This window comes from Equus caballus, chromosome 1, assembly GCF_041296265.1.
Source record: "Equus caballus isolate H_3958 breed thoroughbred chromosome 1, TB-T2T, whole genome shotgun sequence".
NCBI classification, from domain to species: Eukaryota; Metazoa; Chordata; class Mammalia; order Perissodactyla; family Equidae; genus Equus; species Equus caballus.
The window spans coordinates 92,814,507-92,836,469 of record NC_091684.1 but is presented as its reverse complement, the minus strand read 5'-3'; the positions used below and the strand labels follow the sequence as shown (position 1 = coordinate 92,836,469).

The window sequence follows — 21,963 nt, the reverse complement described above, 5'->3', positions numbered from 1 at the left end:
CGCCCCTTTTCAAGGACCTGGCGGGCAGTTGCCTAGCAGTGTGTGTTGCGCCGCAGCGCCGGCAGGCGGCCCGGCCATGCCCAAGAATGCGCAGGTCATCCTGCGCTATGGGCCCTACAGCGCAGTCGGCCTGTCCGTGGAGCACCGCACCTTCCGGCTGGAGGGCCTGCAAGGTGAGCAGCCGAGCCCAGGAGGACCACTCAGCTGCGTGCACCCAGGTGCACCCCAGCCTCTGAGCATCCGTGCAGACTGTGCCCTCTGCCTGGACTTCCTTGCTTCCTCAGCCCCAGACCAAGTGCCACCTCCTCTGGAAAGTCTTCCCTGAGCCCCCACCACCCAGGGATGATTTTGCTTCTTCTGGCTTTCACCGCTTCAACATAAGAGTGGGAACAAACATGCACTGTGAGCCCAATGGGTGCCAGGCAGTTTAGACAAATTACTTTGATAGAAAGGACTACATACCCTGCTTTCCACATTGGGAAACTGAGGATCAGGAATATTAAGTGATTTTTTCCCAAGGTCATATGGCGGAGAGTCTATCCCTTGATCATTCATTCATGCAACAAACCTTTATTGAGTACCTAATATGTATTGGACACTCTTGTAGGTACTGGAGACACCTTGGTGAACAAAGATACACGTCCTTGAAGTGACCTTCTCATTGCTGACTACAGTCGACAGTTGTGCCAAGCCTGGGACAGAGGAACGGATTCAGAGTGGGAGTTCCCACTGGTCATAATTGGAGGGGAGAGAGGAGAGATCTGGAAAGGTTTATTTGCTGGAATTACATTTGAGTTGAGCTTTAAAGAGTAAAGAGAAACTAATCAGTTAAAGAGAAGAAAGAGCATGCCAGGCAGAGGGACTAATATTTGCAAAGGCAGGAAGCATGAGCAAACGATATATTTGTTAAACTGATGGAAGACGTGGCTGGAGAGGTAGACAGGGCCAGATCCTGCAGGGCCACAGAAAAGTTCTAGGCAGGGGGATGAAACTGGCTGCTGCAAGAACAGATAACAGACGGGGCCAAGAGCAGAAGCAGGGAGACAAGCCAGTGAGCTTTGAGATGGTCCAGGGGCGAGATGATAGTAGCTGGGACCAGGATAGCCATAAAGGGGTGGTGGCACTTTAAGGAAAGGCAATGGTACTCCCGGAGAGGATGGAGATGGGAGGCAAGGGTCAAGAGGATGTCTTCGGGATCCAGTCAATGTCTGGCTTGAGCGAAGTGCTGTTGGTTGGAAGTGCTCTACGCTAAAACTGAGAACACTGAAGATGGACCACAAAACATGCTCCATTTTGCATTTATTAAACTTCAACAATCAGGGAAGGCCTCCTGGAGGAGGTGGCGTTTGAATTCCGGTTTGGAGAGGGGAGGATTTCCATCGGCAGAGAAAGCTGCTTTCTCTGAGAGAACAGTTGATGGAGAAATGTCTGTTGTAAACAGCTCTGTGTTACTTGGCAATGCTTGAATGGTTTGTGGTCTTGGCTGGGGACACTGCCTAAATAACTGACTTTTTGCTTCTTCCGCCTTTGGATGAGCCCCACTCACCAGCCCGTCACCTCACAACCCACCTCTGGTTTTTGTTCACTAAATGATGAGACTAAGCAGCTACAGCATTTCTTTAAAATAAGGTGGATCTTAGGCTGGTGGAGGGGAAGCTACTTTCAAGAGTTCTCGGAGCCTTGTCATTTCCTCTGTCTCTAGGCTTTTGACTTCTGCAGACCTTTTTTTCTTTGCTCCAGTCCTAGGGGCTCCGAGCTCCTCCTCCCCAACCCAATCTCGCATTTTCCATCAGTTCAGCTATTTCTTTTTCTTTTTTTTTTTTTTGTACTATTTTTTTGTGGTGGTAAAATATATATAAGAAAATTTGCCATTTTAGCCATTTTTAAGTGTACAATTCAGTGACATGAATGAGACTCAGAATGTTGTGCAACCATCACCACTCCTATTTCCAAATTTTTTCAGTACCCCAAACAGAAACTCTATATCCAGTGGGCAGCAACTCTGCATTGCTCCCTCCCCCCAGCTTCTGCTAAGCTATACCTACTTTCTCTCTCTCTGAATTTGCCCATTCTAGACATTTTATGTAAGTAAAATCATACAGTATTTGTCCTTTTGTGCCTGGCTTATTTCCCTTAGCATAATATTTTCAAGGTTCACCCATGTTGTAGCATGTACTAGTGCTCCATTACATTTTATGGCCAAATAATATTCTACTGTGTGCATACACCGCATTTTGCCTATCCATTCATCTGTTGATGGGCACTTTGGTTGTTTCCATCTTTTGGTTATTGTGAATAATGCTGCTATCAACACGGGTGTACAAGTATCTGAGTCTGTCTTCAGTTTTGGGGAGGCATATATCTAGGAGTGGAATTGCTAGGTCATGAGGTAATTCTATGTTAAACTTTTTAAGGGGATACCAAACCGTTTTCCTCAGCAGCTGCCCCGTTTTACATTCCTACCAGCAGTGTATGAGGGTTCCAGTTTCTTCACATTCTTGCCAACAGTTGTTCTTTTCTTTCTTTTTTTTTTAAGTTATAGCCATCCTAGCAGGTGTGAAATGGAATCTCATTGTGGTTTTTAAATCTTTCTTTTTTTCTGCTTTTTCTCCCCAAGTCCGCCCAGCACATAGTTGTATATTTTAGTTGTGGGTCCTTCTAGTTGTGGCATGTGGGACGCCACCTCAGCGTGGCCTGATGAGCAGCGCCATGTCTGCACCCAGGATCCGAACCAGCGAAACCCTGCGCCGCCAAAGTGGAGCGCACGAACTCAACCACTGGGCCACGGGGTCTGCCCCTCATTGTGATTTTTATTTGCACTTCTCTAATGACTAATGATGTTGAGCATTTTTCATGTGCTTATTGCCCATTTGTGTGTCTTCTTTGAGGAAATGTCTATTCAAGTCTCTTGCCCATTATTTAATTGGATTATAATTTTTGTTGTTGAGTTGGAAGAGTTCTTTATATAGTCTGGATAGACTCTTGTCAGATATATGCAAATATTTTCTCCCCTGTAGGTTACCTTTTCACTTTCTTCATAGCGTCCTCTGGCGCACAAAAGTTTTTGATTTTAACCAAGTTCAATTTTTCTGTTTTTCCTTTGGTTGTCTGTGCGTTGGTGTTTAAGAAAGCATCGCCAAATCTAAGGTCATGCAGATTTGCCCCTATGTTTTCTTCTGAGAGTTTTGTAGTTCCTAAATTTAGATCTTTGGTTCATTTTGAGTTAATTTTTATATATGGTGTAAGATAAAGGTCCAGCTTCCTTCAAAAGATATTCACCTAGATATCCAGTTTTCCCAGTACTCTTTGTTAGAGACTGTTCTTTACCCATTGAACTCAGTAGTTAGCATAGTCAACTACTTTCTTGTCAAAAATCAGTTGACCACAGACACAGTGATTTATTTCTAGACTCTCAATTCTATTCCATTGGTCTAGATGTTTATCCTTATAACAGTCCCACACTGTTTTGCTTACAATAGCTTTGAGTAAGTTTTGAAATCAGGAAGTGTAGCTCCTTCAACTTTGTTTTTTCTCAAGATTGTTTGGGCTATTCTGGGTCCCTTGAAATTCCTGTGAGTTTTAGGATGAGTTTTTCCAATTCTGCAAAAAACACCATTGGAGTTTTGATAGAGATTGTATTGACTCTGTACAATGCTTTGGAAAATATTGTCATCTTAACAATATAAAGTCTTTCAATCCATGTGCATGGGATGTCTTTCCATTTATTTAGGTGTTCTTTAATTTCTTTTAGTAATTTTTGTAGTTTTCAGTGAACAAGACTTCCACCTCCTTAGTTAAAGGAGCTTTGTTCTTTTAGATGCTATTCTAATTGGAATTGTTTTCTTAATTTCCTTTGCAGATTGTTTATTGCCAGTGTATAGAAATACAACTGATTTTCGTGTGTTGATTTTGTATCCTTCCACTCTGCTGATTTCGTTTCTCAGCTCAAACAGCATTTTTGTGGACTCTAAGCTTTTCTAGATATAAGCTCATGCCATCTGTGAATAGAGCTAGTTTTACTTTTTCCTTTCCAATTTGGATGCATTTTGTTTCCTTTTCTTGCCTAATTTCTCTGGCTAGAACTTCCAATACTGTGTTGATAGAAGTGGCAAAAGCAGGCATCCTTGTCTTGTACCTGATTTTAGGGGAAATACTGCAGCCTTTCTCCATTGAGTAGGACATTATCTGTGGATGTTTCATAGATGGCCTTTATCATGTTGAGAAAGTTCCCTTCTAGTCCCAGTTTGTTGAGAGTTTTTATCATGAAACAGTGTTGCATTTTGTGAAATGCTTTTTCTGAGTCAGTTGAGATGATTATTATGTGTTTTTGTTTCCTTCGTTCCATTAATGAGGTGTACTATTTTTATTGATTTTTATCTGTTGGGCCACCTTGCATTCCTGAGATAAATCCTGCTTAGTCAAGATGTATAATCCTTTTACTATGCTAACTACTGAGTTCAGTTTGCTAGTTTTGTGTTGCATTGGCCAGTAGTTTTCTTTTCCTATAGTGTTTTTGTCTGGCTTTGGGATCAGGATAATGCTGGCCTTGTAGAATGAATTTGGAAGTGTGCCCTTCTCTTCAGTTTTTGGAACAATTTGAGGAGGATTAGTGTTAATTCCTCTTTAAGCATTCGGTAAAATTCACCAGTGAAGCCGTCTGGTCCTGGGCTTTTCTTTCTTGGGAGGTTTTTGAGTACTGATTCAATCTCCTTACTAGTTATAGGTCTGTTCAGATTTTCTACTTTTTCTTGAGTCTGTTTCGATAGATTGTGTATTTCTAGGAATTTGTCCATGTCATCTAGGTTATCCAATTCGTTGGTGTATAGTTGTTAATAGTATTCTTTTATATTCCTTTTTATTTTGGTAAAGTCAGTTGTGATGTCCCCTCTTTCATTTATTGTTTTGGTTAGTTGAGTCTCTTCTCTTTTGTTCTTAGTCAATATAGCTAAAGTTTTGTCAATTTTGTTGATCTTTTCAAAGAGCTAACTTTTAGTTTTGTTGATTTTCTATATTGTTTTCTATTTTGGCTCCACTCTAATTTTTATTATTTTTTTCTTCTAGCTTTGAGTTTGGTTGGCTCTCATTTTTCTAGTTTCTTAAGCTATACGGTTAGATCATTGTTTTTTTTTAATGTAGGCATTTGCAGCTATAAATTTCTCTCTGAGCACTGCTTTCACTGCATCCTGTTAGTTTTAATATATTGTTTTTCTTTTTCTTCCTCTCAAGATATTTTCTAATTTCCCTTGTGATTTCTTCTTTGGTTGTTTAATTTCCAAATATTTATAGATTTTTCCAGATTTCCTTCTGTTACTGATTTCTAGTATCATTCCATTGTGAGCAAAAAAGATACTTTATAATATTTCATTCTTTTAAAATTTATTTAGGGGCTGGCCCAGTGGCACAGTGGATAAGTTTGCGTGCTCCGCTTCGGCAGCCTGGGGTTCACCAGTTCAGATCCTGAGTGCAGACCTAACACCACTTGTCAAGCCATGCTGTGGCAGGCGTCCCACATACAAAATAGAGGAAGGTGGGCATGGACGTTAGCTCAGGGCCAGTCTTCCTCAGCAAAAAGAGGAGGATTGGCAGCAGATATTAGCCTAGGGCTAATCTTCCTTAAAAAAAAAAAAAAGAAATTAAATAAAATTTATTTAGACTTCTTTTGTGGCCTAAAATATGGTCTATTCTGGAGAATATTCCATGCACACTTGGGAAGAATATATACTCTGCCTTTGGCTGGAAAGTTCTGTTTATATATGTTTGGTCTATTTGGTTTTAAAGTGCTGTTCACGTCGTCTATTTCTTTATTGATAGTCTGTCTAGACGTTCTATCCATTACTGAAAGTGATGTGTCATAGTCTCCAGCAATTATTGTAACACTATTTCTCCCTTCAAGTGTGTCAATTTTTTCTTTATAAATTTTGGAGCTCTCTTGTTAGGTGTGTATATATTTGTAATTGCTATTCTTCTTGATGAATTGAAACTCTTTTTGATATAGAATGTCCTTCTTTGGCTCTTGTAAACTTTTTGACTTAAAATCTAGTTTGTCTGATAATCATATAGATAAGCTGGCTCTCTTTTGGTTATTATTTGCTTGGAATATTTTTTTCCATTTTTTCACTTTCAACCACGTTGTGTCTTTGTATCTAGAGTGAGTCTCTAGTAGACAGCATAGAGATAGATTGTGCTTTTTAATCCATTATGCCAAAATCTGCCTTTTAATCAGAGAGTTTAATCCATTTCACACTTAAAGTAATTACTGATAAGGAAAGACTTACTTCCGCCATTTAGCTGTTTGTTGCCTGTATGTCTTATTTTATTTTTATTCTTCAATTCCTCCATTACTGACTTTTAAAAAATTTAGTTGATTTTTTTGTCATGTACCATTTTGATTCCCTTCTCCTTTTCTTCTCAGTATATTTTACATTATTTTCTTAATGGTTACCTTGGGGATTACAGTAAACATTCTAAACTTATAACAACCTAGTTTAAGGAATATCAACTTAGTTTTCACTCGTATACAAACAATCTGATCCCATGCACCTCTGCCCCGCTCCCTTTATATTATTCTTGCCATAGATTACATCTTTATACATTGTGTGCACATTAACATAGATTTATAATATTGTATTGTTCCTTTGCCTTTTAAATCATATAGGGAAAAAAGAAGAGTTACAAACCAAAAGCACACCAAAACTGCTTTTATGATTACCTCTGTAGCTACCTTTATCCGTGTCCTTTAGTTCTTTATATGGCTTCCTGTTACTCTCTAGTCTTCTCTCATTTTAGCGTGAAGGACTTCCTTTAGCATTTCCTGTAGGGCAGGTCTATTAGCGACAAATTCTGTCAGCTTTTCTTTATCTGGAAATGTCTTAATTTTTCCTTCATTCTTGAAGGGTAGTTTTGATATACATAAAATTCTTGGTTGACGGTTGTGATGGTTAGTTTTTGTGTCAACTCTCAACTGGGTTTTGGTGCCCAGTTGTTTGATCAACCACTAGTCTAGATGTTGCTGTGAAGGTATTTTTTAGGTGTGATTAACATTTACAATCAGCAGACTTTGAGTAAAGCAGATGACCCTCCATATTGTGGGTGGGCCTCTTCCAATCAATTAAGAGAAAAGTCTGCAACATCAACTCTTGCCTGAATTTCCAGTCCTACAGACTTCAGACTTACCAGCCCTCACAAGCGTATGAGCCAATTCCTTAAAATAAATCCCTCTTTCTCTCCACTCCACCTCTCTCTTTCTGTCTCTGTCGATATATATAACTTGCTGATTTTATTTCTCTGGGGAACTCTGACCAATACAAGTTTTCTTCCTTTAGTATTCTAAATATACCATCCCACTGCTTTCTGGTCTCTATGGTTTCTGATGAGAAATCATTTAGCTGTTAATCTTATTGAGAATGCCTGTACATGACAAGTCATTTCTTTTTTGCTCCTTTCAAGATTGATTCTTTGTCTTTGTCTCTTGACAATTTGACTATAATGTGTCTCAGTGTGGATCTCTTTGAGTTAATCCTTCTTGGAGTTAGTTGAGCTTCTTGGATGTGTATTTTCATGTATTTTTCATCAAATTTGGAAGATTTTCAACCATTATTCCTTCAAATATTCTTTCCACCATTCCTTTTTTCTCCTTCTGGGATCCCCATTATCTGTTTGTTTGTACATTTAATGGTGTCCCACAGGTTCCTTAGGCTCTGTTCACTTTTCTTCATCCTTTGTTCTTTCTGTTCCTCAGACTCAACCATTTCAATTGTCCTGTCTTTAAGTTAACTAAGTCCTTCCTCTGCATGCTCAAATCCACTGATGAACCTCTCTAGGGAATTTTCCATTTCTGTTATTGTATTTTTCAACTCCAGAATTTCTATTTGGTTCCTTTTCAGAATTTCTCTCTTTATGGTTATTCTCATTTGGTTCATCCATCATTTTCCTGGCTTCCTTTAGTTTTTGTCCATGATTTCTTTTTGCTCTTTGAGCACATTTAAGATAGTTGATTTAAAGTAAGTCCAGGGCCGGCCTGGTGGTGCAGTGGTTAAGTTCGCATGTTCCACTTCTCGGCAGCCCGGGGTTCACTGGTTCCGATCCTGGGTGCGGACATGGCACTGCTTGGCAAGCCATGCTGTGGTAGGCATCCCATGTATAAAGTAGAGGAAGATGGGCATGGATGTTAGCTCAGGGCCAGTCTTCCTCAGCAAAAAGAGGAGGATTGGCATTAGTTAGCTCAGGGCTAATCTTCCTAAAAAAAATAAAATAAAAGTAAGTTTAATGTCTGGGTTTCCTCAGAGACAGTTTTTATCAATTTATTTTTTCCCCTTTAAATTTCTGTTACTTTCCTGTTTCTTTGTATACTTTAAAATTTTTTTGTTGAAAACTGCATATTTGACTATTAGAATGCAGTAACTCTGGAAGTCAGATTCTCCCCATTCCCCAGGGTTTGCTATTCTTAATTGTTGAAGGCTTAGCTTGTGTTCAGCCTGTTTCAACAGAGACTCCTTGAATGGCAGGAGCTTTAAAACAAACAAAAAAATAAAACAAAAAGTCTCTCCCATTCTTTATGTATTTGCTGTATGTTGAGACACTCCTTTAACACTCATCCAGGCTATTTACAATTCTGCCTCGGCCCTTCGTTCCTGCTTTCACTGAGTCTATAGATGAACCAGTGGTGAAAGCTGGGGATCTTTCTGAGTCTTCTCTGAGCTTGCATCCTGCTCTGGGCATGCACTTGGCCTTCTAAATCCCCCAGTACATGCAGGCACTTTTAAATGCTCTAATTTCCCAAAGAAACTCTCTCCCCGGCTTTTCCTCCCAGGCTTTGTGAGGCTCATCGTATGTCTCAACAGTCTTTTGCCCAGACAGCTACGGATTTTTCATTCGTCTTATAGTGTTTTCAAGCACTGCCCATGGCTTTTCCAGCCCGTGTGAGTTCCAAGTTTGGTGAAACAAAGACAAGCGCCTTGTGTCAATCCTGTATGTAGCCCCCAGACAGGTTAGAACAGACCAACACAAGGATTTGCAAATAAGGTCTGCTGTTCTCCCTCTGGAAACAAGAACCAGGGTCCCACACTGGAAACAAGGGCGGCTATCTTCAAGACTGCCACCAAGCCAGGGAGGAGGTGGGACAAGGGCAAAAAAAGATGCCACAAAGCGTTCTTACCATTTTAAAGTTGTCTTTTCCTTGACTCAGCATTCACTTGTTGCCACCTTTGATTATTTTCCAAAGTTCTGACAAAGTTAGTTCTGACAGTTTCTGGTTGTTTTTTCAACCTTTCTACGGAAGAGTACTCCACCGTTTTGCTGATGTTTGAAGATACTTTTTATTTGAGTTTCTTACTGCTGCCACAATCAGCGTGATTGTATAGAGTGAAATTAGATCATTTACATACCAAGAATTATATTAAAGCAGGATACATAAATGAGCATTTTGTTATAATGTACAATTTACAAGTGTTGGAGGGGAAAAACTCACTGCCTGGTTTGTACACAAATCCTGTCGCCTCTCCTTGGTCACTTGTCTCCTGCTTACATTCTTGGCACTGTTGGTGGAGAGACGGCATGAGCAGATACTGAGCACGAGGGCCCTGAAGTCCAATCGATCTAGTTTTAATGGTCTCCATCATTTAGTAGCTGTGTGGCCAACGTCAAGGTCAAGTTATTTTACCTTTCTGAGCCTCAGTTTACTTAATAGTAAAATGGGAGAAAATCCCTATCTATACTGATGTGAGAATCCAATGAAAAAATGCATATAGAGTCATGCGCACTATACTTGCACATAGTAGGTGCTTAGCAAGCATCAGTTATTATTCTAGGGGAAAGGGTCACTAGGAGGCAGAGGGGAAGTAGCTGGGGGCGTGTTGGGAGCAGCAAGCAGTTGGGTCTGGCTAGAGGATGGTGTGCTGCAAGAGAGTCAGGCCCATTTTACCCTTGGCAATAGGGAGCCAGTGAAGTTTCTTGAGCTAAGGAATGATGAGATCAAGGATGTGCCTTAAGAGGCTAATTCTGAAGGAAGAGATTTGAGAAGAAGTGGGAGAAAATGAATTTTATTGAGAAATATCAAGGTTAGAAATTACATCCTGGAGTTGAGGAGAACAACAAAGGCAAATTTGAGTCAGAAGTAGTTATGACCTTAAATGACATCTATATGCAGATGAGTCCCATCTTATATCTCTAATCAGGACCTTCCATTGTCATTGTGATGTTTAGTTGGCATCTCAGACTAATACGTCCAAAATGTCTAAACCAGCCTCTTGACACTCACTCCCACACCCACCCCTCCTGCGTTCTTTCCATCTCGGTTCATAGCAGCTCCGTTCTTTCAGTTACTCAGGCCAAAAGCCTTGCAGGCATCTTTCCCTCCTCTCCTTCCATCAAACTCCTCATTAAGTCTAGCAGTACATCCTGTTGGCTGTGTCTCCAAAGCATCCTGACGGAATTCAACCACTTCTTACCCTCCCTACAACCACTCTCCACCTCTTTGTCCAAGCCAGCATCATCTCCTGCCTTGACCACTGCCCCAGCCTCCTCACTAAGCTCCCTGTGACCACTCTTGTCCCCTCCAGTCTGTTCTCAGCACCAAAGCCAGATGAAGCCATTAAACCTGAGTCAGAGCATGACCCGTGCCTCCAAGAACTTTCCAGCGGCTCCCAGCTCACTCAAGGCAGAGCCAAAGGCTTACAGTGGCCTACCAGGCTCCTAGTGACCTCTTTGACCTCACTTCCTCCATCTCTAATCACTCACTCTGCCCCAGCCACCTGCCTCTTCACTGACCTTGACGTTCACCTTGGGGCTTGGCAGATGCTCCACCTGGAATAACGCTTCCCCAGATTCCTGCATATCTTCGTTCTTCACTCTCTCTCAGCCTTCAGGTCCTTCTCAGACCTTCGTAGACAGGCCTTCCTTAAGCATCCCCATCAAAAATGTCAACACTTCCCTCTGCCTCCCTCTTCTTTATCTCCCTTCCCTCCTCTCTTATTTCTTCTTAATGCTCATAGGTATCTAACATAACACGTATTTCACCCTTGTACCTAGTTATCCTTCTCTCCTGCTGGGATGGATGCTTCGGAGGAGCAGGGGTTCTTGTCTCTTCTGTTCTCTGCTGCGTCCCAGTGTCTGGAGTTGTGCCTGGCATGCCTTAAAGATCCATAAATATTAGTTAAAATGAAGCCACATGGAGCTGAATGCTGGGACCACAGGACGTGAGACTGTGGAGGAAGCAAGAAAAGACAGAACTGGGCAGACGGCAGGAATTGGCAGGGGCCCCTCCGAGGGGCACAGAGGTCAGAGAGAAGCTGGAGGCACAGGAGGCAGGTGAGAGGAGAATTTCAAGAAGAAAATGGTTATTGGGCACCAAACTGTTAAGCAGGAGTTATCTCTAGAAAAAGATGAATTTATGGTTGGTAAAGGATATAGAAAAGAGCATTCTTGAAGACTTGCATTAGGAGGGTAAATTGGCACAGCCACTTTTGAGGGCAACTTGGCAGTGTCTTAAAATTTAATCACACATTGCACAATCCAGTTATTTCGGTTCTTCCATATGCATATATATATATGAAATATATTCACAAATGTTCAGGGAGGCACGCCCATGAATGTTTTCTGCAGCGTTTCTGGTGACAGTGAAACATTCGAAACAACCAGAAAAAGGAATGGCTGAATAAATTACGGTACATGCATCGCGTGAAATGCAATGTAGTAGATCTCTGTATGTTGACAGGGCTGGATCGCCACAACACAGTGTTCAGGGACTAAAGCGTGCTCCCGAATTCCATGTACACTATGATCCCACTTCTGTTGAAAAAGACAAAGGGAGGGAGAGGGGGGAAGAATTACGGGTGACTTTTAAAATTCTGTCCTTTAACTTTGCGGGAATTTTTACAGTTTTTTAAAAAATCGTGGGTCTGCATTCCATTTATAATCTGATAAAATTTTAGAGTTTAAAATATATTTCTTTTGCCAGCAGAAGTACTTTAAAGGAGCGAGAAAGGAGATAGGGCAGAGCGTCAACCTGCTGGGAGGGCCGGGGAGAACCGAGCGAGCCATTGAGTGTGCTGATGGTTGTTCACCTCCGAAAGCACAGATTTAGGAGAGGGTGGGCTGAAAATTCTGACTGCAGGAGGAAAAGGAGTGGGGAGAGATGAGGAAGCAAAGGGCACAGATAGGGGTGGGGCTATTTGGGGAAGATCAAGGGGAGAACTCATATGGTTGAAGGAGACTTGAGTGTTGCAAGGTGTCAGCAGGTGGCTGATTGTTGTCAGCTTTGTATATCCCTGAATGATAATGCCTGTAATTCTGGTAGCCAACATTTGCGGAGGGCCGATCACAAGTGCCAGGGAAGCAAATCAGGGAGCATCATCTCCCCATCTCTGTCCCACACTCCACCCACCACTTTAGACCAGAGGAGGCCGCCACAGCAAGCACGAGAGGTGCACAGCAGGCCTTCGTCTGTAAAATCTGCATCTGAATTCTGGGTATTTCTTTAAAAATTATAGCCCTTTATTATTTCCCGAAGGCCTGCTGGTTTTGGAACTGTGCCTGGTCTTTCCTGAACTTGCTACGCCTTAAGCGGTCTGAAAAGTTGTGTTCTTTATTACCCACGAATTATAATAGCTCAGCAAAAATGTCTCTCCTCTGGCCTCAATACTGACGAAGCTAAACCAACTAATGCTTAACAGAAAGGTCGAAGTCGTTTTCCCTGGCCGTGGTTTCTCCTCGCCTGCTGTACGTAAGTCTGCCAAATGACTCGCTAAAAGGAACTAGAAGGAATAGAAAATGGTCCATAAAAGGAGAACCCGCCTTTATTGAGCGAAGCTGCTCGGGGTGCCTTCCTCCGTCACTAGCTCTCGGTTAGCTGCGCACATTAGTGGTTGTCAGCATTGCGTCTGTGGCTAGCGGACGAGGGGAGATGCCTGTCTGTCCGTTTGCCTTGACTTCCTCCCCAGCAGCCTTTAAATCATTCACAGATGGTGCACAGTCCCGCCAGCACTGGGAAGAGGGATGGTCCTCCGTGTCCCTTCCGCTTCCCCAGATCCCCCTTGAAGAATGAGGTGCCACTTCAAAGAGGCAGGCGTGCTGCGGGTGGCCTTACAGCTTCTGGTTGATTTATGCTGGAGTCGAGCCGCTGCCTTTGCAAAGACTTTGTTGCAAGGAGTTTATTTATCTGACCTTTCTTTGAATAGACAACCCCATAGCAGCTCATAGGAAAAAAATGGGTCCTCCGTGGAGAGAGGTGGCATTTGGATGAGCTGCAGGAATGCTGGGGCTTCTCCGAGTTTGATCCCTTAAGCCTGCGCTGGCTGCCCTACAGCAGGGCTCAACGCATCCTCCACCGATGAGAAGGGGACAGGTGTCCTGAGGGTGAATAGACAATGGAGACTCTGAGGGGGTTTTCGCTTTAATGAGAATCAGGTCACTCAGGGTCCAAAAGAGCCATTGGAGGTGCCCAGCGCAGTTAGGAGCGTGTGGATTCGACAAACTCCATTAACACCAGGCACTTGGGCCGGATTGTGGTCCATGAGAGAGGCATGTGCCCTTAAAGGCCCCAAGAGCCCAGGCTTCGCGACTGAACAGAAGGTAAAGTGAAGAGTGACGTGCTCTCTTAAGAGGATTTCTTCCTGCTGGGCTTCGTTTGCTGAGACATGAGGCAGAACCCCATTATTCTGCACCCCCCACCTCCACAGGGTGGGTTATTCAGTGGATCAAACCCTGTTTCTTAGACACACCTTGCCATGAAACAGTGCTGCTGTTCTCCTAAAAAAACCCCAAACCCAGATGCTATTTGGGCACAAGGCTGGGTCAGATGAGCCCTGCAGGGAAAGACCTGTGGGACGCTGAGGGGTGCGTGCGTTCCTGGGGCTCCTCCAGCAAAGCCCCCTCCTCACTTGCACTGCGGTCACTGTGATGGGCCCCAGATGGGACCTGAGCCCTCCTTCGCTCCAGAACCCCCGGGTCTTAGAGAGCTGGTGTTGGGTGTTAGCAGGATGGAGGCAGCACCATGCCCCCAGAGGTGGGGCGTAAGGTAGGAGTGGAGAAGCTGTTTTGTTCCTGATTTCTGCCTATCAAGTTGAAGTACATTGCCCAGGACCATCTTCAGATAAGGCAAAGCCAAGGTCGTAGGGGCCGAATTGCCTCCCACCTACCCACTTGCGGCTTTGCCCTCTCCAGCTATACCTGTCCTCTCCTGAGGGGGCGCTGCTGGGGGGAGTATAGGACGCCTGGAGACTGCCTTTATGGTTCCCAGACCAACCGCTGGCCATTCCAAACTGGGTGGACTGCTTCCTTTAAACAAGTCGTTGGTCCAAGCCGAGCGCCTTCCTCCAAAGATGCTTAGGAACAAGACACTTAAATAGGATACAACAGCATAAATATGTCAAAGAAAAAGATGCGAGTGTTCTGTAGAAAGAGGCTTTAGCTGACGCGAGGTCAATTAGGGCTGCCCCTGGGTGCCCAAGGAGCGCTCTCTTGTTAATGGTGATCCACGCTGAGTTGCTTTCTGAAGTTCCTTTCCAGAAGTGAAATTAAAATCACGCAATTAAAATGTTCACAGTTGGGGCTGGATGTTCTCGAACTGATTGAAAGAGGAAGAAGTGGACACGCCAACATTTTGAAAGAGCAATTGTCTCTGTAATTAAATGCAACTAACTGACATAACTGTCTGCTTTTCTCCACCTAAGACGATGGAAATGCTAAGACTTTTAAAAACATGCCCACTAGCTGATTTCACTTTCCAGCCTAACCAAAATCCTCACTGGTGTGTGAAGGCTGCCAAAGGTGGTGACTTCCGTCATCAGCTCCAACGCCAATGTGACGGGGTGAACATAGCGAGAAAACTGGGGACAAACATGTTGGAGAAAATAGAGCTCCCGGGCTGTTCAATGCCTGTCATCTCTCCTAAATCCATCTACTCTCGCATTTCCACAATAGAGAAGAAATCTAACCACTTTTCTGTAGCCGATCTCTGGGGAAGGAGCCATAATTCAATGTAATTCATAATTCAAAAGCATAACCAAAATGCAGATTCCAGAGATGAGAATAAAAGCTTAGTCCATTAGCTTTTTTCAAAAACATTGTTTTCTGATTGTTATAGAAGATCTGGAAAATGCTAAAAGAATAAAAAGGAAAAAGTTTCTCATAATCTCAACACAGAGAGAGAACCACTGGGTATTTTCTTCTTTTTTCCTATTATGTATACATATTTTAATTAATGTTGAATATATATTTTAATATATGTTATATGTATACCCTGATTTTTTGCTTATATTAAAAATATTTTTCTTGCTATTAAAAATTCATAAACATTTTTTGAAATGTCCAAATAAAATCTCATCATATGGACTTACCACCATTTACTTGACCATCCTCTTGTTATTGGGCATGTAAGTTATTCACACTATTCTGCTATTATAATACTACAGAAAGGAACATCTTGTTGCAAAAATCTGCCTGTATTTCTGATTTTTTTCCTTAGAAACCTTTCTTACAAGTACAATTTCCTGGCCAGAGATTAGAATCACTTTTTAATTCTGATTTATTTTAAAGTTTTTGAGGGTTTTGGCAGGTGTTGTCAAACTGCCATTCAGAAGGGTGACCAATTTATATTTCCACCAGCAAGGTTAAGAGGTTACCTCATTTCCCAAATCTCCTTCAACGTTGAATATTGTCTCTATAAGAAAAGCTCAAAAACTCTTTCTAAAGAAAGCTCATATTTTAACAGATCACATGGCGCGGGGGCAAATGGCAACCAAAGCCTGAATTGCTCAGGTCTCTGTCTGTGCTTCCCGGCAAAGCTGAGGGCACGTGGAGGCCAGCACCAGGTAGGTGCCCCCCAGGGCGGTTGAGTTATAGCCATGGGCAACTGGACAGCAGACCAGCTGCTGTCATCCACGAGGACATCTGCACGTCTGCTGAACTGGGAGTCTATTATGGGAACAGTGACATGGGGTCACTCATGTCCTTCTCCATCTTTTCCAGTTGTGTTGGCCAAAGATGGACACCACGTCATCCTGGAGAAGATAGAAGAGCGGAACTTGGTGGAACTCGTGGTGAATGAGGAAGTTGTATTCCACTGCAACATCAATGACTTGGAGTTCGGTGAGCCCGTCCAACCAGCATCCTGCCTCCTCTGAGGCGCTCCAATTTCTAGTTGAAGTGATCAGTGTGTCAGGCCGACATTCAAATTGGGTTTCTTTCTGAGTCTTAAATTCTTACTCGAGGCCCTGTGCTTGGTGGTGCATGAAGGATAGCATCCTAAACCCCACACAGTAAGGTGCTTGATGCTCAGGGCTCTTCCCAGAACACCGGAAACAGAAGAGGAACAGAAAAAATGAAGTTTTAGCCCTAGACTTCCAAGGATTGGTGGGAATTTAGGGATAATAAGTTGTTTTACTTTTTCTTTTCCTTTTTTTTTTTTTTGCATTGTAGTAATGTGTGTTTCATTATTATTTGCCTTCAAAATGGTTTTTGTTCCATTTGATTATTCTATCGAGGCTTGCTAAGAAATTAGAGTTGATATGCCAGCAGTGCCTAGCTTTATCAGCAATGTTGTAAGAATTTCTTTACCCTGGAGACCTTCTGGCCTGGAAGGCTGGCATTGTGCCTACCTCACTCTGCTCAGAAGCAAAAGCTTTGGCAATCCACTAATACTTTACTAACGGCTAGTTAAAAATTTACGTGTCTGTGTACTTTGAAAATGCTCTTCTAGTGGAAGCTGGATGTATGTCTTATACAACATGAAATTGTTGGGGCCTGCCCCGTGGCCGAGTGGTTAAGTTCACGTGCTCCGCTTCAGCGGCCCAGGGTTTCACTGGTTTGCATCCCGGGCGCCAACATGGCACCGCTCATGAGGCCATGCTGAGGCGGCGTCCCACATGCCACAATTAGAAGGACCCACAACTAAAAGATAGAAATATGTACTGGGGGGATTTGGGGAGAAAATGCAGAAAAAAAGAGAAGATTGGCAACAGTTGTTAGCTCAGGTGCCGATCTTTAAGAAAAAAAGAAATTGTATGTAAAGCTGACCAAAATAAAATTGTATCTGTTTCCCTAGGAGGTGATGGTGACCTAGACCCCCTGTGCGCAGCGGCCAGGATAGCCGTGCTAAATGCCTACTGATGTCCTCACGGAACAGGCATGTGAAGTCAGCGGAACAGTAGCTGCCTCCGGCTGTTCTGTGATACAAACAAAAGCGGCCATTCTGGGCCGTCGACGCTGGACTCTGCCGCTCCGAACGAGGCAACACCAGCCTGTCCTTCAGCCTGCACGGCATAGGACTTCTCACCTGGCTGCAAGGACATGGGGCCCACAAAAATCATGAAACCATATCATTTGCAGCATCTCTCAGTCTCTACCCATAGGGAGAGCCCTCCAATATCAGGTACACGTTGAGCTGAAGGAAACAATAAAATGCAATCTAATAACAAGGCGCCATCCCTTACTAATAACGCATAGTTGCCAGAAGCACCTGAGATTCCATTCCGTAGTAAGCAAAGAGGTAAAATTAAAGATGGGCAGGAGAGGGGAGGGCTGGGGAAGGGAGAATAGTGGCCTTTGAAAATCTGAACCGAAAGTTAATGTCAGTATTTGGGAATCTGGCTATTCCTACGGATTTATTTCTTACTCCGAACGGAATGATATTTAAAATGCTAACATATAATTACCTAAAGTCAAATCTTCAGCCATTCTCCTTTAAAACAAGAAAATAATCTGCCTTCCAACAGACTGTTCTGAAGAGGGCTGGAAAGAGGCCAGGGCAGGAGGGTCGAGTGGCTCACCTGTCCCCCTGGAGGAAAACACAGTCCCTCGGAGTTAAGGAAGGGTTTTAGTTACGGTCGATGTAAAACTCAGCCATGTCAAACGATGTTCTTTCTACTTTCACATCCTATGCACCAAACTGCAGCATATATTCTTGGCTATAGAGTAAAGGAGAGGGGAGAAATGCAGATATTGATCCGATGACGTTAAACGTGAGGTCATGGGAAGAAGGCATCATACCTTTGAGAAGAAAGATGGATTCCTTCGCCGAAGACTCTGGGCGCCGTGTTGAAAGAGAAGGGCTTTCAGAGCCTCCACAAGGCTGCCAGCCAGGTCCGAGCGCACACCCCTCAGGGAGGCGGCCACCCTGCTCCCTGCCACTGCGCTGCACCTGGGGGCCACCCTGTCCAATGCTCCAGGCAGCCTCAAACCCCCTGCACCCCAGAACTTCAAAGGTCTCTGGGACTCGATGAAACCACTTGTCAAGTTCCTTCTCGAGTGTGATGAAATGGGGGATGGAATTTCCATTTTCAGCCCAAGCTTCATTTACCAGATTTCATTCAGCGACTATGAATCACTTAGGATTCTTCGGAAATATTTAGTCGTCCTTACTGAGAACAAGAAGCTAAAAAAATCCTTCCTCCTGGTGTCCGGTTTTCACACGTCTTTAGGAATCCTAGATTTAGTCCCTTTTTCTCAAAGACCACTTTAAGTTATCATAGATGTCGTATTCTGTCTTTGTTTTCATATAAACATTTTACTACACGAGAAAGACATTTTCATTATAGCAAAATGGAAAAATACAGATAAGGATAAAGTATAAATTTGATAACATTTGGTATGTTTCAATTTGGGTTTCTTCTATTTATGTCCGAACACTCATATGGAGGTAGATATATATAGAAACTGATTTCACCAATTTAGGATCACATTGTGTGTAGCCATTGCATATCTTTTTTTTTTTTAAGATTTTATTTTTTTCCTTTTTCTCCCCAAAGCCCCCCGGTACATAGTTGTATATTCTTCGTTGTGGGTCCTTCTAGTTGTGGCATGTGGGATGCTGTCTCAGCATGGTTTGACGAGCAGTGCCATGTCTGCGCCCAGGATTCGAACCAACGAAACACTGGGCCGCCTGCAGCGGAGCACGCGAACTTAACCACTCGGCCACGGGGCCAGCCCCCTGCATATCTTTTTTTTACCTTAACATTTTTACATTGACCTTATTCCCATGTGACTAAAACATTTGCTCGCGGTCTAAACATCCTATCTTGAATCAATTTCTTCCTCCTTGAACAGTGATTCCTACTTTCACCACCAAAACTTTTTCTGCTGAGAAATAAATTTGCAAGCTTGCCCATCTGCCTTCTGTGCAGCCACCTTGCCCTCCTCTGACACACCCCCCCGAGCCTGTATTTGTGCTGTCAGAGCAGCCCTCCCTCACCAACCACCACCAGGACCTGCTCTCCTTCCCTCCATGACCAGAGTGGAAGGACAAGTAAAACAAGATTGCACACAGATTCCAAGAAAAACCCAAGTGCATGCAACTTCCGGGAGATGCCTGTGCCCGAGGTGCTGTGTTTCAGTTTAGATCAGTGTTAAATGATGTATGCGTCAGCATTACTGGAAAAAGTTACAGGGGCACCTCTGGGTGGTAGGTTTGGAGAGGTGGGTGGGGTGGGTGGAAGGAAGAGGCCTACAGGACAATCGTTTCTTCCATATGGTAAATGTTTTCAGTGGTAGAATTGATGTTTTCTTTGCATATGAGTGTGTGTGTGTGTGTGTGTGTGCGTGTGAGTGTGTGTCGGTGGGGGTTACTTCTCAAATAAACATTTAAAATAAAGTCAAGGGGCTGGCCCCATGGCCAAGTGGTTAAGTTCACACGCTCTGCTTCGGCAGTCTAGGTTTTCCCCAGTTCGAATCCTGGGCGCGGACATGGCACTGCTCATCAAGCCACACTGAGGCGGCATCCCACATGCCACAACTAGAAGGACCCACATCCAAAAATACACAACTGTGTACCAGGGGGCTTTGGGGAGAAAAAGGAAAAATACAATCTTAAAAAAAATAAAATAAAATCAAGAATTCGACATAGAGATCCTCTGCCTATATGACATCTATATATGTCATATGTCTATATGCCAGCTCTTCTCTGGCACTAATTATGAAGAGCTTTCTCTTTGGAAATATAATCATTTTTTCAGTCTAAAGAAATGTGCCATTATTCTTCTCCTCTGCTCCCCTGTCTCATGTCTTCTTGAATATATATTTTCCTTCAGAGAAACAGGAAACATGGCTTGCTCCTGACTGAAGGCAAAAATGCTCTGTGCTTTAACAAGCTAGACATTTGGGTGCCTTTTAACGCTTTTAAAATGCCACTTAATTAAATCATATTTAATTTTTGTAAGATGCCAAATCAATTTCATTGTTTTGGGAATGTGTAAAGAAAGTGTCTTCTTAGAATCAAATTAGAAGCATAGCTCCATCTTATTAGTTGTTAAATGAAATTTGCAATCTCTAAGCTTTTTTCATTTAGCTTTAAAATTTAAAAAGAATGGAGATTTCCGGGGGCCTCCCTGGGCTTGCTGCCTGAGGCCTTTGTGGCTGCCCCCTGCTCTCTTGGTGGGTCCACCCTTCGAAACTTTGACAAACAAAGCTTGTGACAAGGCCATATATAATATAACTGTATTAAGGTCAGCTGCCAGGATATTTGCACAGTAGGGGGACGAGGAGGACCCCAAAGGACTCTGTATAGGCTACTCCCTCTGGAAGCAAAAGCTACTCCCTTGGTCACAAATCCCGGGCAAAGTAATACTGGGATCTGATACTCACATCCCCCTTCGTCAGACGTTCATCCCCAGCTTGCAGGCTTTGTGGGCACCACGAGGGAAAACATCTCAGGTGACAACGTTTGAACACTCCGTGGGTGCCAAGCTTCCAGGAGAAATAGAACTGGCCAAATCCAGGTGAAAGATGAGAAAATGCTAGCCCAGGTCATTGGCATAAAGCGTGGAGAAATTTCCTTCCCAAATTGCTTGAACGTTTCATGGAAAAGAGTCTATTTGTGGTTATTTGGGTAGTGGTGTGACCAGGTGCTCCAGTCCTGGCTCTGAGCTAATGTTCTGGCTCAGGAGGGGAGACCCGAATTCTCCTCCACGTGGGCCTGAGTCCGGGCAGGGCAGGCCGAGAGGCACTAAGCTGGTAAAAGGAAAGAACAGAGCAAGCAGCAATAATGACTGCCCAGGGAGCCTGGCCTCCTGGGGGACACCGTGGGGAGTCGGGGGTGGGATGGCTTTGTGGAGCCGGCACCCAGGCTTGAAGGGGGAGCCGCGACTGAGCTGCTGTGCGAGAGGAGGCAGGCCTGATGGTCTCAACCTTCTGAAGTTTTCCAGAAGAGCCAGCAACCTGGACTTTTATTTGAAACTTTTGGTTTCAAAGCATGGGCTCAATTTTTTGAAAAATGCAATGCCAACCGCAATACAAAAAGCAAAACCAAAACCACCACCTCTAGCCCACCAGGAGGCTACTCATCTGTTCCTGTTTGCCTGGACCACTCAGTTTACACCTTTGGCCTGGGTGTAATTATCCCCTCAAATGACCAGGTCACCCATCCCATGAGGCCAGCCCTCCTGTCTACACGGTGGCGTTTGTCAGCTACTCCTTGGGCTGGTGAAATCACTTGACCCAACCATTTGGTTATGCAAATGGAAAGCAAAGACTGCAGATCTCTGAAATGAAGACATTTGAGAAGCTGACCCCCCCCCCCCCAAAGCCCTGTTGTTCTCTGTGCTAAGGGACAAGGGGGCCCAGCTGTGGGCAGAGCTGCACCCCCCCCCCCCCCATCACATTCCTGCTGGGAATGCTCCTTCCGTTAGTGAGGTGTTGGACGCCATTTGCCTGTGTAGTCATGGACCTTTTGAAAATGTGTGTTCCTGTTTGAGTGGCTGTTCAGAAGAGGTCAAGAGCTGAGACCCAGAAGCCTGAAGAAGAACAGTGAGCCCCAACCCCTCTTCCTACAGGAGTAACAAGCTTGGGGAAGCTCAGTCCAGCCTGTATTACTGTATTACCCAACGTGTAATGTTTAAGACCAAAACCTTCTGGCTCCTTCAAGGAACACACTGGCCTTGCAGTCTCTTCCAGCAGATTCTGGGCCACATTTCCATGCTCTGATTTAATGAGTCTGGGATGGAACCTGGGAATCCGCATTTTGCCATGTGCTTCGGC

The 21,963-nt window shown here is 43.7% G+C and overlaps 1 protein-coding gene across 1 annotated transcript; it reads left to right on the top strand.

Moving 5' to 3' along the window:
- Window positions 1–43: 43 nt before the first annotated feature.
- On the top strand, window positions 44–17,416 carry C1H10orf53 (chromosome 1 C10orf53 homolog). Its single transcript, XM_001500229.5, has 3 exons — window positions 44–173; window positions 15,964–16,083; window positions 17,039–17,416. Exons 1-3 carry the CDS (start codon window positions 77–79, stop codon window positions 17,101–17,103), a joined length of 282 nt encoding a protein of 93 aa, XP_001500279.1. The 5' UTR covers window positions 44–76; the 3' UTR covers window positions 17,104–17,416.
- The last annotated feature ends 4,547 nt before the right edge of the window (window positions 17,417–21,963 follow it).